General features: G+C 37.7%; 1 protein-coding gene across 1 annotated transcript in view; it reads left to right on the top strand.

The window, feature by feature from the left end:
• Window positions 1–13,708, top strand: part of DMGDH (dimethylglycine dehydrogenase) — a 41,204-nt gene extending 27,496 nt beyond the window's left edge. Inside the window, exons 12-16 of the mRNA XM_057363857.1 lie at window positions 882–1,099; window positions 1,958–2,115; window positions 3,230–3,289; window positions 11,718–11,852; window positions 12,513–13,708. Of these exons, the coding sequence (XP_057219840.1) occupies window positions 882–1,099; window positions 1,958–2,115; window positions 3,230–3,289; window positions 11,718–11,852; window positions 12,513–12,728 (787 nt within the window). The 3' untranslated portion in view covers window positions 12,729–13,708. The remainder of the gene's footprint in view (window positions 1–881; window positions 1,100–1,957; window positions 2,116–3,229; window positions 3,290–11,717; window positions 11,853–12,512) is intronic.
• Window positions 13,709–16,011: the final 2,303 nt, after the last annotated feature.

The following is a 16,011-nucleotide window of genomic DNA, read 5'->3' as shown; positions in this document are numbered from 1 at the left end:
AAAAGAAAAAAATCAGTTGCAGGGTGACTTCACTAAATTATTTTTCATACATGAGCATTGGAATTGACATTTTTAGTGCTCTTCATACTGGAGGTTGCTGGCAAATCAGTTAATCAAAATGAATCAACACATAAAGGACTGAAATYTACTACCCTAACAGGCAAAGAATAATGTCCTGTTTCATAACACTCCTGCAGGAATCAGTAGGAACATTGGCATATTCAGGAACCAAATGGCAGAGCCAGATCTAATGCATTTAATTCTGCAGATTTTCTGCAGTTCTGTTTGGTACTCGCCTGTGCTTGAGATCCTACAACACTGCTTAACAATGCAGTACTCCATAAAATTTTTAAATATACCCATGTTAYTTATTTTCTGAGCTTCCTGAAAGGTAATTTGTAGCTGTAGTTTTTGATTAAATCCAAACAGAACTCGCTGCCAATATTTTGAATGCTGTATTCAGGAAAGAACAAACCTGCTTGTACATTTACGTTGTCACAGAAATTTGAGATTTTTTTATGTTCATTGAGCTTATTCCTTACTCTTTTTGTGTGTTTTTATTAACACATTCTAGATCCAAAACCTAATCTGTTGTCATTTTAGGAGATCACTTCTTTCTCTTACCTTGAAAATGCTRTCCTACCCACTTAAATTCTGTTCTTTCCTGGCTGTATCTCATAGGCTTGTGTTCCTGTACCAGTATCTCACCAGAAAACTCTGATGTTTGTCTATCTAATCTAGTACACCATTTTGCTGGTCTTGAGAGTGTGGGACTGGGAGCTGCTGGGGAAATTAATATTACAAAAAAATAACTCCTTATCTTATTAAAGTCAGTTATTTTTCAAAAGAAGTGTAACGTTGGTGTTGTGTTTTGTGTGCAGATGGATAGAAGAGAAAGTAACAAGAGGCGGATACAAAGTTGAAATAGAAAACATGACAGATGAAATGGGAGTACTTAGTGTAGCAGGTCCATATGCACGACAGGTCCTCCAGAAGTTGACAAATGAAGATCTAAGTGACAGTTCATTTAAGTTTCTCCAGTGTAGACGWCTGAAACTTTCCAATATTGCTGTTACTGCCATTAGGATATCTTACACAGGTAAGCAACAGAAAAAACATACACTTTAGGAAAGAGGCAATGAACAAAATAATAAATGTCACTAAAATTGTGTTGAAAAGTAAGTCTCATCACGTTTTCATAAGAAGTAGGTTTGTTATATTTTACATAGAAGTGTGGGAGGAATCATGGTACATTGATTTTCAAATGTGATATGATCAGGGTCTGTGCTGARTTTTTCTCTGGAAATACCCTATAGTGTAAATATTTGTTTTGCAGAACAAAAGGCCAGTTCTGATAACCTCTTTGGTATTTGCTGCAAAACCAACGTCAAGAATTGGCTTTGGATTACYGTATATTAGTGTTTGTAATGTGCCTTGAAAATAAGAAGCTGTAGTGCTTAGTATTTGGCTTTCCCGTTTACTTATTTTTATTTCTTTTTACATCAATTTTGAGTGTAATAGACTGAGTTCAGAGCATTCTAAAGCAGCTAAGTCCTTGTAATTCATATCCTCGTTCTGTTGTGCTAAATATGATACGGCACACTCATTTTTATTTACACTCTGTTATATTTGCTGCTCACTTGCCAAGTCATCATCTGTTTATAATGTCTTTAATTTATCATTTTGACTTTGTTGACCTTTTCTTATCAGTTAGTTTGRTKTTTWTTTTTTTTTACCCACAGTTAACAGTTTAATTTAGAATAATAGTAACACTGCATAAGATGCAGGGCACAAATCCTCTGCTAGTTCTTGCTGGGAATTAGGCTTGCTATATGATAGCATTGACTGTAGAGTGTGAATTAACATTTTGATCCTCACTTTTGACCAAGGGAACTAGAGTATTTATTAGGATCATTTCATTGAATGGCTGCAAATATTAATTTTGTTTGTGTAACAGGTGAATTGGGCTGGGAGCTCTACCACAGAAAAGAAGATTCTGTACCTCTTTACAATGCAATCATGGAGGCTGGCCAAAAAGAGGGAATTGATGACTTTGGAACGTATGCTCTAAATGCATTAAGGCTGGAAAAGGGTTTCCGAGCCTGGGGAGCAGAGGTCAGGAAACACAAATYCTTTATTATTCTTTATGGATGTGTTTGGCTTTTTTTGGAGGGTGGGAGAGTGTTGCATTGGTGGACTTTTTAAATTTAATTTTATTTTATTTCATTATGACTATGAAGCTTTTAGTTGTAGTTAACACAGCTCTTATTTGTACAAGTTTCTCAGTTTAGCAAGAAAAGAAAATTTTCCTCAAGCAGGAAAAGCTGCTATAATTCTTCTTGTGATTTTCTGAATAAAAACAACTGGTATACTACATTGCATTCCTGGCAAAGAAACACTTATTTTGATTCACGGTTGGTTTTCCCTCTTGTGTATAACAAAATTATGAGGGTTTTGCTGTGCTCTAGTGTTTTAAAATCAAAGGTTTGGCTGGCAGGTTCTTAAAATGTTTTATTTCTGTAATAACTATGTCATAAGAAGCCAATTATTTTTGCTTCATAATGTATTTGCAACTTTTTCTTTTCCCATTACCTTATTCCTGCAGAATTTGCTCACTCGCAATGAAGAACTACTCAGGGGCCTAGAGAATTTTGAGGAAATCAGTATAATTTCATTTTACCTGAAWTTTTTCCTAATTCCTTGGGAAATGAAAGAACTCAAGAGGGTGAAATGGCAGGAATTTACAGATCCTTTGGTTTGCCCTGTTCTAATTATTTTCATTCTTTCTTCAAGTTCTRTGTAACAAATTATCCCCTCTACACRTAATGGGAGGSTGATGAATGCAAGTGGCTTTGTGCTTTATTCCCCTCTTCAGTTAAGCCACTCTGCTCTGTTGTWAATTGTGTGCGTAGCTCAGCTATTCAGTCTTCTGAGGTTCCACTCCACTGAAAAATTCTGTTTCTTACTGAAATGTGCTTTCTATGCATATGGAAACTTAGATGACTGATTTACAAATCTATATGTTATGTTAGGCGTGGTAGTAGATACACTGTTTAAATCCCATATTGGAAGCTTGCAGTGTATTCAGATGGAAGTTGGGCATACACAGTGGGGAAGACTTGGACACAGGAGTAAATAGAATGATGTATAGAATGAAAAAATAAACACCCCAGCCCAAAAGCTATGATGGTCCATCACATATGGAYGGTGAACTTGTATTTTTTAACAGATGAACTGTGACACTAACCCCTTGGAAGCTGGACTGGAATATTTTGTAAAGCTAAACAAGGTATGTTTTATTATTTTCAAAATGTTCTAAGTCTAGGATTATTTGAGTGTTTGAACATGAAAAAATCCATTAGCTGGATAATAAAGTAGATTCAGTAAAAGAATGACACAACTGTAAGTATAATTACTTTATAAGTAAACCTACCAACTTGTTTAAAAAACATTTTCCCATGTTTCTTGCTAAAAAAATTGTGCATTAGATCAGGAAGTTGCAAATGCTAAGTGTTGTCTATGTAAAAAATAACTTTGTGATTTATTTTCAGACAGAAATTTCAGTCATATACTTTCATGACTTTCAACCATATAGTGTATATATATATATATATACAAGTTGAACAAGCTTGTTCAAATTGTGAAAATATTCTACCTGTTTATTTTAGTTCAAGCAGATATCTTTAGGATTGTTTTCCCTGGCTACCACTCTCGTACAACAATTACTGAAAAAAGTATATTTTTTAGAGCTGACGTAAAGTTAAATATAAGTTAAAGTTGACGTAAGTTAAATATAAGCTAAATTAGTATTGGTTAAAAGAGTRATTAGTTGTTCATGGAATTTCTGAAGGATCCTCTGCTCTTCATTTGTTCCCACATGATTTGAAGGTTCAAAAATGGAACTATTGAATTTAACTATGTTATTCTGTCTCCTTTAATCACCAGCCTCACTTTTTTTTTTATATTTTAGCAGTTAAAATTCTGTTTTAGTCTAATAGATATAGAAAAGTGCTTGCAATTCTCTTTTCTGGTCCAAATGAATCACAAACCAAATGTCTAAACTCTGTGAAATAGAGGAGCTTTCCATGGAATCTGGTGAAATCATGTCCTGTGCATATTTAAAGCCATCTGCTACTATCAGTTAGTCCATCARCTCAAACAGTAGTTGCCTGCACAATGGATCTGAAGTTTCTAATGTGAAAAATCTAGACCCAGAGATTTCAAATGAGGTGCCCTTAATGATGGGCTATTTCTGACTTCATCTTTTCCTTCCATTTTTAATCTCTAAATTAAAGTATATGAGGGAGATCAAGAAGAAAAAATGCTTGCAAAACATTTCATCTTGACAATGATGTACTGTGGTACAGCAATAAACTGTTATTATTTATGTTCCCTTTATAACTGAAATGATAATAAATTATAAAATAAATGGGCCTTGATATTTTTGCCATGTTATGTGGGGGCACTGTAGAACTGATAAGAAGAATCCCAAACTTTAAATTACAGCTTCAAATAAAAAATAAATCTTAAACTTTGCATAGGACAGAGTTATGGAAGCATGTTAAACTTAAAAGTCTGTTTTTAAATTTATGAGACTATTTCAGCGACCATAACAGGATAAGCCCAAGAAGGTGTTTTTCCTCTCCAGCTCCATGTGGTGGAGTTACAGCTCTCTCCATTGGGTAGCATAATTTTGCCTTAATCAAAGTAAGTGATCCATGCAAGGGAAATACAGAATTTTATAGATTAGAAGTAAGTTGCATTTACAAATGACAGTCTTTCCATTTTGAGATTAGCAGGACTGCAGGGAAATACAGTTTTTAAAATGTTACTTGTTTTTCTTTCCRTTTCCTTTTGATAGATCTGTTGGGCTTTTTATTCTTTCCTTTAGTGTAAATAGGAAAGCAGCCATAGGGAGGGAAGGCTTCTGCTTGCCAAGATGTCCACGCAGATCCTATGAAGCCACTAATGTGCAAGAAGCACTTGATTCTTTAGTTGCTCTTCATACTTCTCTGCATGGTTGAAATGCAGGGTTGGAGCAGTTCTCCAGAGCAAATACTCACGTTGCAGACAAATGGGCATGAATGAATCTCCCGCAGAAATGCAGGGTGTCAGCCTCAAACATTTGCCAGTTTTGCTGAACTAACGTGAAAAAGGAAATAATCAATGTTTTTTTATTGACTCAAATGAGGGCAGTTGTGACTGTATGTTGACACTTCAGAGGTACCTGAGCTAATTCAGCTATTGGAAGCACTCTAAACACTGTAGCATGAAATGCAGTGTGAGATTATTTGCTCAGTTTCTGGGCAGTTTGATTCTGAGTTCCATGCCTGTGGTTTTGCTGTGCATTTGGCGCAGCACAGACCTCATCATTCTTTAAACTCTGCGCTGACTGAAGACAAGCAAAATACACTTTTTTATCTGTTTCTATTTTATGGGAACTTTCCCCTCAAAAATGGGCAAACGAGATAAAAACTACAAGCAACAGATACTTAAATATTTCTTTTTGACATTTTGGTCTGTTCAGTTCCTCATCAGGATTAGTCCTTYAGACATGCGCCCCCAACTGGGGAAATGGCCGATTTCTGTGTAAATTAGAACTAAAAGGCACTGCTCAGTTAATTACTAGAATGCTTCTTACTGTGCAACAAGCAGCTGAAATAGCTCACAAAACTGTTGTGAAAAGATTTGAGCATAAGTGAATCTCTAGTCGTATGCCATGGAAAACAAAAACAGTTTCTAAACAGATTAAAACAAATGAAGAGCCAGATGCCAGCAAAGGTAATGCAATCAAAAAGAATTTTTCATTTCTACAAGAGGGTGTTCAAGTATCTGGGGAATATATATGAAGTGATATAAAGTCCTCATAAAATCCTGATAGTCTCTGTGTTTAGAAAGTTTAGTGTATACATCATCTTCATGTACTAACGGACCAGTAATTTCTATGTGATGAATAATAGAAAAACTTAGAATTTAAGATGACTTTTTTTTCYATCACAGGATATTAAATTATAACATGGCAATAAGTAAACCCATTTCCTCAGGGTTTCTGTGGCAATTTTCATTTTGTCAGTAAGTCTGAGGAGATGGCATAGTTCTAGGTGATTTCATCTAGACTCTGCTTGATAATCCCTTTTTCACTAATGTCACTGTTAGCTGCTTCCTTGCACAGATGAGGAGGATGGACTGCGATTAAGCTGAAGTGGAGAGACACTAACAGGATTAATTTATAACTTAGAGTATAAAATGCTTTCATAACTCCACAACAAAATTCCAGTTTAGGGATGGGATTTTTAAAAAATATCTATTGTCTTTCTTTTGGCTACTCAATTACATTTAGCAAGGTAAATAAATTGTTAGATAGCCTTATCTCATTAATAAGCACTCTGCTACTAAATATTGGACAGTCCTAATGTTAGTCTCTGTGCTAAGAAATACACAGAATATCTTTAAGGAAAAAAATCTGTAATACTTTTTGGTTCACATCCAAGAATACTGTTCTGCACATTTGCACTTTCACAGGTTTTTGAGTGCTCAAAGATGTGGTGTATCACCTCTGAATGCTTAAAATAGCTTTATTTTTCTCCTGACCGTAATGGACCAGATATGCCTATGAAACTTGGTGTTGGAGTGGGAAACCTCTCTAACGGAAACACCTCTCTAACCCAAACAGCTCACAGAAATTAACTCTTTCAGAAGATTTTTCTTGTGAATGTAATAGTGACAACATTCATCAGRAGCTGCAAGTCCGCAGTTGGCTGTTTGTGGGCTTGTGCTTGTGTTGCTGAATCCAGGACTGCCATCTCCTGGTCACGCTCGCTGCAGCAACAGAGACTTGGGAACAGTACGGCGGYTTAGGGAGGGAGTGCAGTACATTATGGAAACTCTTAGGAATTCTGCTCTAATGTGCTCTTGCAGGCTAGCATATGAGTGCTTAAATAGTATTTTGTGTGTTTCCACTAGGAGAAACTATTGTTTTCTGAGGCAGTGTTTGTTTGTGTCAGCCTGCTTTATTTTACTGAGCCAAGTTTTTTGTTCCCAATTACAAACTTCCTTACAGATTTTTGTATATCCAGAATTTCTTTTTCCTTAGATCTATTCTACCACTTCTTTTTCTTCCTTTTTTTTTTCTTTTTTTTCTATTTGAGTTGCAACCTAAAACCTTTTCCTTTGCTTCTTTCTCCTTTCCATGTCTGCTTATCACTGATCACATTTCATCTCCTCCAACCCTGCTCAATGACTGCTGAATGTCCTAGTCAAAGTGCACYTCTCAGGCTACCACTCTGACTTTTAATATCTTTTACTATTGCACCTATGAGTGCTTAATTGCTTTGGAATGCATTATGAATAGAAGGTTTTTCCCATCAGCTTCACATAGGTAAGTGAACAACAAGATACAGTCCTTGAGTATAGACCTCACCTCCAACATAACAATACATAAGATGTTATCTCTCAGGATCTCGGATGAGCAGTTTTAAGGACGCACCTCCACCCTTTTATTCCTTTAGCAACAGGCTTACGCTTCCAGTTTTATGCCTTCCTCTTTCTAGTTATTTGTTTCCATCCTGGCCACTCTGCCAAAGCCATCCCTCAGCTGCATATCCCCCTGATTGCCGTTGTCTGCCCTTGCTTCACTTCTCCAGCTTGCATCCCTTTTGTTCTGAGAGGAATGACTACATCAGTGCTCACTGACCCCACTCCCTAGCCTGGAATAAGGTTGTGCTTTATGCCAGCTCTACTTGACACAAGAAAAGGAAGAGGAGGAAGAAGAAAGAGCAGAGGCTTTACTGAAGAAGGGCTAAGGARCTTGGGGATAGGAAAAGGATGGAGTGATGGATATGAAATTTGAGATGGGGTGTGGTATATTCCCCCCCAGTCCCCATTTATTATACCTGTAMCATATTAATGCAGTGTACTTTTCCACCTAAGTCCCATCCCCATTCAAATTGAAATTTAAGAGTGGAACCATGTTCTATCATGACTTCATTTGGTGTCCAGAGGTTTAGAAAACAGAGGATTTATTCCATAAATTTATACTGGTTAGGAAACACGTTAGAAAGAACCTGCAAAGGTTTTGTTGTCTGTATAAAATGCACATTTGGGTGACTTCTTGTGTGTTTGTTGGGTGATGTAAAGGAATAAGCACCACTAAGACAGGGATTTTTGAGCCAGAATAATTCAGTAATTCAACAGTTGTTTGTACCATATCAATTTCCTACAGCTTACTGCATACAAGAAGGGTTTAGATAGATTGAATAAAAGATGCAGTGGTGCAGGTCCCATACATACAGAATGACCATCTTCTTTAGAAAACTGTTTTGTGTGGTGTAAGCTGTAGCTTTGATTTGCTACAAAAAAAAAAAAAAAGAAACTTGTCAAATATTTGCTCCCCAAGAAGAAAAATTGTCTTCATTTATCAGGCTGGTGAGGCAGATATAATTTGGAGTGTTACCCTGAAATATTTCAAGAGCATCTAGCTAAGAAAAATTTCAAAATAGTGTAWAGAGACTGTCTCCAGAGTGTTGTAACATTATGATTATAGCAGATCACAGCAGCTATTGGTGCTACTTTACTCAGTTGGGTGATTTTTTGTTCATAATTTGGCTCTATGCCCACAGTCCTAAGTGGTTTACTAAATAAATTACCATAGCTCCTTGTTGAGAGAGTTGTATATCTTTGCTGTGAGTTATTGTAGAACAGATATAGCATATTTCTTTTTGGTTACTTTATTTTGATAAACTGCACAGTGTAAAAAAAAAAAAAGAGTTTTTGAAAGGTTTATAGATAATTTCTATTCCTTTGCTTCCCTTAAACTAGAAAATGTTTTACGGACAATTAGAATTAGGATTGGGGTGCCATTGAAAGCCAGGTACATTTGAAACACAGTAAGTTAAACTCTTCAAGGTATCTCACTGTGCATGAAAATTCTTCTCATTGGTTATTCTCTCCTAAGCTCTTTTTAACAAGCAGCGGGTTTATCTTGGGCTATCAAATACATGGCAGCTAACACAAAATAAAAGCCTGATAAGAGGTGTAAGGCAAATATAAATGTACAGTATGTTAACAGATTAAATAATCAGTGGTGTCCCTTTATGCTATTAAAAAAATTAACTGATTTGTCTTTGCGATATGATATTTYATTTTAATCAGTGTGTTATCTAACACACAAGTGAAAAGTAACAGCCCATCTTTTTATCTGGTGAACTGCACTCAAGTTAAATAAAGCTAAGCAGTAGATATCATCTTTATCTTTGGTGTCTAAGAAGTGTTTTTATTTTATGTGAAAACCATTACATCTGCCAAAGATTAATGCTTCAGGAACTCATGCCCAGATAATGGAAAGTCTTCTGTATTTTAAGCTTAGCTCTTTAGGACTGTCTTTACTTTAAATAGTATTAACATTTTATATTGTTCCGACATGTCAAGTCTTTTTTTAAACTCAGACAGTGAACTGTTTAGTGTTTTCATTTGTTTATCTTCTTTTTCTTCTGTTGGATTTGTTTTAAATATTCATTCATTGGATGATACTGGTTTGAATAGGTTTTCTTTGCATTAAACAAATAGAAGTGATATGTAAACTGACTGTTTTTCTCCTAGAAAGAGGAAGCATTTGTTACCAAAAATAGTCAGACTGAGGTTGAATGCATCAGCTTCCATATTCGGTTTTGATGGAAATGGATGACCCCATGCACATACACTTACAATTGAAAAAATGAATAATGGTGGAAATAAATTAGTGCACAATTAATCTTAAAAGAAGTAGACTGAATTAGTTGGATTCCTGTAGTAAGAATTTAGGAAGGTGCTTTAAATGTTTAAAAATGTATATAGAAACCCTTCTTTTTGCAGTTGTACATTATATATACACATGTATTTTCACACATACATTTTCATACATGTTCTTATAGTGTTCAAGTATGTATGTATGTATGTATGCACGTATGCATGCATGTGTTTCTGTATCTACATATACAGTCTGTGAGTCATGCTATGGTGTAGAGTCTTATTTGCATTTCTAGTTGTAGGTATTTCCTAGAATTGGAGGCCCCATGTAGCAGAAAATTGTGAGAGAACAACCCGTAGCTGGTTGTTGTCTGGTGTGAGATCTTTGCTTTATATTTTGCAGCAACATTTACACATTATATTCTGAAATGATTTCTCAGTCTTTTTTCTGATCTGAGCTGTATTTCACGCTTTCTTTCCCCRTCTCTGATCCTTATGTGCAGTATCTGCTTTATCCCCACTTGAATCACCTTGATTTTCAGACTAACTGCTCCTTAACTGGTTTGTAAGCTGTTTTTCACAAGTGCTTACAGAGCCTAGCCTTTCATAGTGCAAAAACTCTTCACTGCTTTAATAATTTCTTCTGAGGCTACACACAGACTTTGGTGAACCTGAAGAACTACAAGAGCACATGAACTAACTGTATATTTATTCCAAGTATGTGTTGTTTGTAATTCTGACAGTGCAATAATTCTCTAGTGAAGTTAAAGAACATTACCTGAAATAATAATTTGAAGTCTTTAACATTTTTTTTTCTCATAAGCACTTATCAAATGAATATAATTCCTGCCTCAGACCTAAGATCAACTCCCTTAAAATTAGTTTCACTGCTAGTGAAGCAAAGGCTGGAAAGCTAGAGGACTTCGTAACTGCTATTGTGTTTCTGCCCATAGAGCAGGCTGGTGTACATCTGGCATTTTAGCTGAATAGAATTCTTGTGTTCTGTCTGATCTATGCCATAGGAGAAAAAATGAACGTCATGAAGAATTTCATCATGGAAAGGGCTGTTAAGCATTGGAAGGGACTATCCAGGCAGGTGGTGGAGTCACCATCCCTGAAGATGTTGAAGAAACCGCTGGACATAGCACTTCATGCTGTGCTGTAGTTGACAAGGCAGTGATTGGTCAAAGATTGCACTCAATGACTTAGAGGTCCTTTCCAACCTAAATACTTCTGTGATAGAATCAGGCTAGTGGAATCAGCTCAGTGAGGTCATGCACACTAATACTGTCCTATATACCCCTGARGGTTTGGAGACTTGCCAGTGACTACCCCCATACTTGTCACACATTTGTGCAGTCTGCTTCTGGAAATACAAGRATCTGCTGCCTTTCTAAGCAAACTGAAAAAGGGAGCTCCAGAAAATAATATTATTCTTTACAAAACATGCTGCATTATCCCATAAAATTGTAGATACAGGGGACAAAACATACCTACCTTAAAATAAGAATATGGAGTCAACTGCCAGCCCTGCAGCCTGGCATAGACATCAAAGTGGAACACTGATCGGTTACTGTATAAGGTGATGATGGCGTCAAAAGGAAGTGTGTTGGTGGAGCAAGGCACAGACTTTGGGATTAGGGTATTGGAATTGACTTCTTTGTCATAGACACTGAAATGATATAGTCTTGTGGCTTACAACCTTAAGTGGGCAGATAGTCTTGTAGCATGTCTCACTGTGTCTGTGTTTAAACTAATGTTGGAATTATTGATATTAAAAGCTGAGATCTAGGAAAATGATTATACGGAATAAAGTTGCCAAGATATAATATACCAGTATAAAAATACCAAGATACAAAGATTTCATTTCATCTACATTTCATTAAAAATACTTAAGTGACARGAAAACACATTAAGATAAATTCAAATGTTTATATCTCTAAACATTTGGGGGAACCCAAATGAACATATATCATTATCTTGTATTTTTTCAGGCAGCAGATTTTACAGGAAAACAAGCACTGAAGCATATTAAAGAAAAGGGGCTCAAACGACGACTGGTATATCTCACTGTGGAAACAGATAATGTTGATCCAGAGGGAAATGAAAGTGTGTGGCATAATGGCAAGGTAAAGACTATAGTTCATGTTACAAAAAATCAGTGTTAATTCGCCATGAACAGTATCTTTGTGTTTATAGTGTGAATGCATTATTTCTATTTTACTGGCACAGATTTGAAACTAGGGTAATCTTTCCTTCAAGCAACAAGTAAAGATTAACKAAATACATACAGAGAGAAAGTGAAGTGCTAGTAGGTCACTGAAACTAGGGTTTCAGGGAACAGACTAAAGTATTGTCATCCGTTCTCCTCTTCTGCAAGAGCACAATTGCCCTAATAGTATTTTTGCTACTTACTTAAAAGAAATGAAATAACAGCAAAGTTCGGGCTTCCACACTTCAGCACAGCTTATGTGTTGAAATACTCACTAGCAGTTAAATTGTTGTAGATAATAAACATTTGCATATATGTGTGTATGTTCCAGTGGAAACTTCACTGAGCACGTAAGAATAGACTATTTTTCCAAGGAGCAAAAGCTTCCTGGTTTCAGGTGATGTTACTCTCTGTTGAGAATATTATGAACTGCATGAYACTCTTGAAACTTGCTTGATGTCTGAAATGTATAAACCAAATGAGGTGTCTAGTTGTTTGGGTTGTTGGTTGGTGGGGTWTTTTTTATAAAATCTCTCTGCATCTTGAAATAAATACAATTGGTTTTGCTTTATTTCAGGTTATTGGCAATACCACATCTGGATGTTTCAGCTATGGTGCTCAGCAGAGTCTGGCTTTTGCATATGTTCCCATGGAAGTCAGCAAAGTTGGACAGAAATTGGAAGTTGAACTTTTAGGCAAAAATTATCCAGCAACCATTATACAAGAGCCACTGGTGCTGACTGAACCAACAAGAGTGCGCCTTCAGAGAAAGGGTGAAAGTCCCAAAATATAAACACAGATGAGGATACAGCAAATTGTGCAGTAGGAAATAGTACCATTAACATGCATAAAATTAAGATAATTGAACTATTCAGGTTTGTTAATTGCTAAATACAAGATCTTTATTGCCATACACAAGTGAGAAATTCAACTGTGTAACTTCCTACTTGCTTGTATGCACGGTTCGCGTTAGAGAGCTGAGCAGAGCTGATTAACCACTGTGTGTTCTGCTTCCCAGTACCACTTGTGAGCAGAAAGTGGCAGTGAATGAGTACCTCATTGATTCACKTTCCTCCCCCATTGACTGCAGCTCTGCATTAATCTGTATGAGAAAGGTGCTCTTGATGCTGTCCAATATCAAATTCCTCACCCTCCTCAGCAATCAAAGTTTCTCCTCTGCCTGCCCTTGGGGTAAAGTAGCTTATCCTAGCTTCTTTACARCATGAAGAGCCAACTTACTATAAAATCATATCACTAGTTCTACACAGAATGCTTCATAAGGAATTGAAAGACATCCCATCAACCATTAAAAATAATAAAGGTATTATTAAAGGCAAACTAACTCTTGAAATTTTTCTCTGTGTGTCAGCATGGCAGAAATTCTCATAGAAGACCACAATCTATCTCTTTGCAATGCAACAGTTATAAGCAGTCTGTTCTTCACTATTTTACATAAATTATCTGTCAGATTACATGTAATATTCTACAACAAACAGTRCATTACTGTTCAATTTCTGAACAAAGCTTAAATTACAGATGTCGCTTATAAAATCTGAAGTGCTAGATTGCCGCCAAAGATGGTCAAGTTTATCCTTGTTGTTAATTATATGAAGCAACAGTAAGAGCCATATTATTACACAGAAATATTAATAAAAAAGTCATTGAATTCACAGCAAAGGAGCTTTATTGAGTATTAAATATTCAATAACCCAAGTAAGAAGGATTGGGATAGTGTATATGATGGGAACACACTAAATTAATAAAACATTCTTCTGAATTCAATACTATGCTCAATTCCTTTGAATAACAATGTTAAAATTTCCAGCTTAGTAATGCTCTCCTTTAGACTATAGATAAATGTTTTTGTAATATGTATGAATCATGTCCAAAATGTACTTTCCCTAAGGGAATTGGTGTCTCTAAATCTTCAGCAAAGATGTAAATGTATAAATAGTATATACCAGGAGAAACAATTTGGGTGATGAACACTCATTCTTGATAAAGTAGGCTGAATGACTTTGTGCTGTTTCGAGTATCTTTAGCAAAACTGGTCAAAATTAAATATATGAGCTTTGCCAGGGGTGCCTGTAGTACTATCTTAGGTGAAAAAATCATTCAGAAATTATTCTGTATGATATTTTCTTAAGTGATTCACTTCAGTTTTGCTGAACCATTGGAATTAAACTTTTTCCAAGGATAACATTATTTGTAATGAGGCACTTAGCCACTGTGACCCCATAAGCATTTAAGAAATTTAAAGTACAGCACAATGCTATATGGTTTTATTTAGACTATGGAGGAAAAGAGCAATTCTTAGGAACATGGYTTTGAATTTCAGTATTTCTCAAGATTATGCAAATTCACTAGACACCGCATCCTGAGGTGCAGTGTAACAGTTACTCTGAGACAGATTCACATACACTTTCCTAATAAGCTTTGCCATGCCAAAACTCTTCCAGCAATGCCTCCATATCCCAGTCTGATGGAATCAGGTTTGTAACTCCTTTTCTGACTCAGAAGAAATATTAATGCATCAAGTGGATCAATCTGACTGCAGAAGGGACAGGCTTTCTGCAGCCTTAGCGAAAGATAATGAATAGCAGCTATAATTCCCACAGTCAAGTGAACTCAGACACTGTATGCTCCATGAGCTTGTACTGCATTTCCAGCTGTGACCTCCCAACACCTAATTTCTCCATGTAGCTGATACAGACCTCTCTCATTTTGCAGCTGTAGTATTATACAGGCCCAGACACTGATTTCTTTCTGGGTTTCTCACTGACAGCTCTTGTCTCACCAAGATCAAGCCTTGGCCAACTAGTGGAAACTGTATGAGGAGTGGCTGAGGTTGTAACTTCATCATGAGGGGCAGACACTGTTCTCTTCTCTGTGGTCACAAGTGACAGGACCCACAAAAACAGCCTGAAGCTGAATTGAGGCAGGTTTAGGTTGGATGTTAGGAAAAGGTTCTTTACTGTCGAGATTTAGAAAGCCAGGTACCCACAACACCTGCTCACTTGCTTTTCACCACTGGGCAGAGAAGAGTGAAGAGGAAAAAGAAATCAGCAAAAAAAKGTTCATGAATTGAGATGAGGAATAGGGAGGAAGCACTTTGATGGACAAAACAGGCTCCACTTAAGTTACAAAGTGGATTCATTACTCACAAAATCAGAGGAGAAGAAATTAAATAAAACCCTCAAAGACACCAATCTTCTCCCCAYTCCCTCCCTCCTTCCCACCAACAGGGCRGGGTGAACAGGGTGTGGGGTTGCTCAGTTCAGGGTGTGGGGTTGGTCAGTTCAGGGTGTGGGGTTGCTCAGTTCAGGGTGTGGGGTTGGTCAGTTCAGGGTGTGGGGTTGGTCAGTTCAGGGTGTGGGGTTGGTCAGTTCATCACCAGATCGATCTGCGGCTGCTGAGGGAGAGGATCCTTCCCTTGCGTTGCCATGGGGTCCCTCCCACGGGAGACAGTTCAGTGTGAACCTCTCTAGTGCGGTTCCACTCTCACGAGCAGCAGTCCACACACATCTGCTGCATCGTGAGTCCCCCCACGGGCACACAGTCATCCCAAAACTGCTGCACTGTGGGTCCCTCGTCCCCTGGGTGCAGGCCYAAGGCCAGGCTGTTCCATCTCGGGAGCAAGGCCTCTCTCTCCATGGCTCTCCTGCTGGACACGGCCCCTTCTCGACATCCGCCCGCTCCGGCGTGGGGACCTCCCTCCTCCACGGGCTGCGGTTGGATCTCTGCACCTTCTGTGGACGCCATGGGCTACAGGGGGACAGCTGTGTCACCATGGTCACCATGGGCTGCAGGGGGACAGCCTGCTCCACCATGGTCACGATGGACTGCAGGGGGACAGCCTGCTCCACCATGGTCACCATGGACTGCAGGGGGACAACCTGCTCCACCATGGTCACCATGGGCTGCAGGGGGACAGCCTGCTCCACCATGGTCACCATGGGCTGCAGGGGGACAGCCCTGCTCCACCATGGTCACCATGGGCTGCAGGGGGACAGCCTGCTCCACCACGGTCACCATGGGCTGCAGGGGGACAGCCTGCTCCACCATGGTCACCATGG

The sequence above is a fragment of the Malurus melanocephalus genome, unplaced genomic scaffold, assembly GCF_030028575.1.
Source record: "Malurus melanocephalus ecotype Western Australia unplaced genomic scaffold, MMel_1.1 scaffold_31, whole genome shotgun sequence".
NCBI lineage: Eukaryota > Metazoa > Chordata > Aves > Passeriformes > Maluridae > Malurus > Malurus melanocephalus.
The sequence above is the reverse complement of the archived record's forward strand: the minus strand, read 5'-3'. Positions and strand labels throughout refer to the sequence as shown.